Source organism: Penaeus monodon, chromosome 28, assembly GCF_015228065.2.
Source record: "Penaeus monodon isolate SGIC_2016 chromosome 28, NSTDA_Pmon_1, whole genome shotgun sequence".
NCBI classification, from domain to species: domain Eukaryota; kingdom Metazoa; phylum Arthropoda; class Malacostraca; order Decapoda; family Penaeidae; genus Penaeus; species Penaeus monodon.
The window spans coordinates 39,660,283-39,660,901 of NC_051413.1; the positions used below are offsets into that span (position 1 = coordinate 39,660,283).

The 619-nt window shown below is 49.4% G+C and overlaps 1 protein-coding gene across 1 annotated transcript in view; it reads right to left on the reverse strand.

Moving 5' to 3' along the window:
* LOC119591595 overlaps positions 1 to 619 on the reverse strand; it is a gene marked incomplete in the record, with an annotated part of 8,258 nt that overhangs the window by 2,270 nt on the left and 5,369 nt on the right. The window contains 1 exon segment of the mRNA XM_037940356.1: positions 55 to 246. Within this exon segment, the coding sequence (XP_037796284.1) occupies positions 55 to 246 (192 nt within the window).

The window sequence follows — 619 nt, forward strand, 5'->3', positions numbered from 1 at the left end:
ATTCAAGGCATTTGGCGCACATATTTCAGACTCGTAAGCATCAGCTCAACTTACGCCTCGAAAAAGCAGCCCAAGGTGTTGCGGGTGTGGTCGTCCAGCAGCCTCTGCCTCTCGTCGTCTACCAAACTTGAGGGCGACGCCCTGATCGCCCCCTCCACCCTCACCCCAGCGTCGCTGAGCGCACTCACGAGAAGTCCACACGCGTCCTCGCTTTTCAGGATGTCGGGGAATACGAGACTGAAGTACCTACAAAACAATCGTCCATTACATACTCGCCGTAATATTTCCAGTCCTTTCAGAGAAGTACAAAGGCAGTTCGTGAGGGACATAAAGTTAGAATGCAAAGGTAGTGTAAGTACATGTCTGTGAATGGCCTTTTACACAGTGAAGAGTGTACAGCGTAGATGGCCAACTGTGACCCGCAAGCTGCTGCACTTCTCTCTGGTGCTCCAGAGAAGGCAGAGCCTTCAAGTCTTTCCAAATGAGCTTATAGTTTAAGAATTTTCAAGTGTACTTTGCAACGAACGGCAATTAGACCTTATGTTGGTGGAGGTTAAATTCACAGGATGGCCAGAAGGCTAGGGGATTTGGCAGTAATATTGGGAATGAGGCAGTGGAC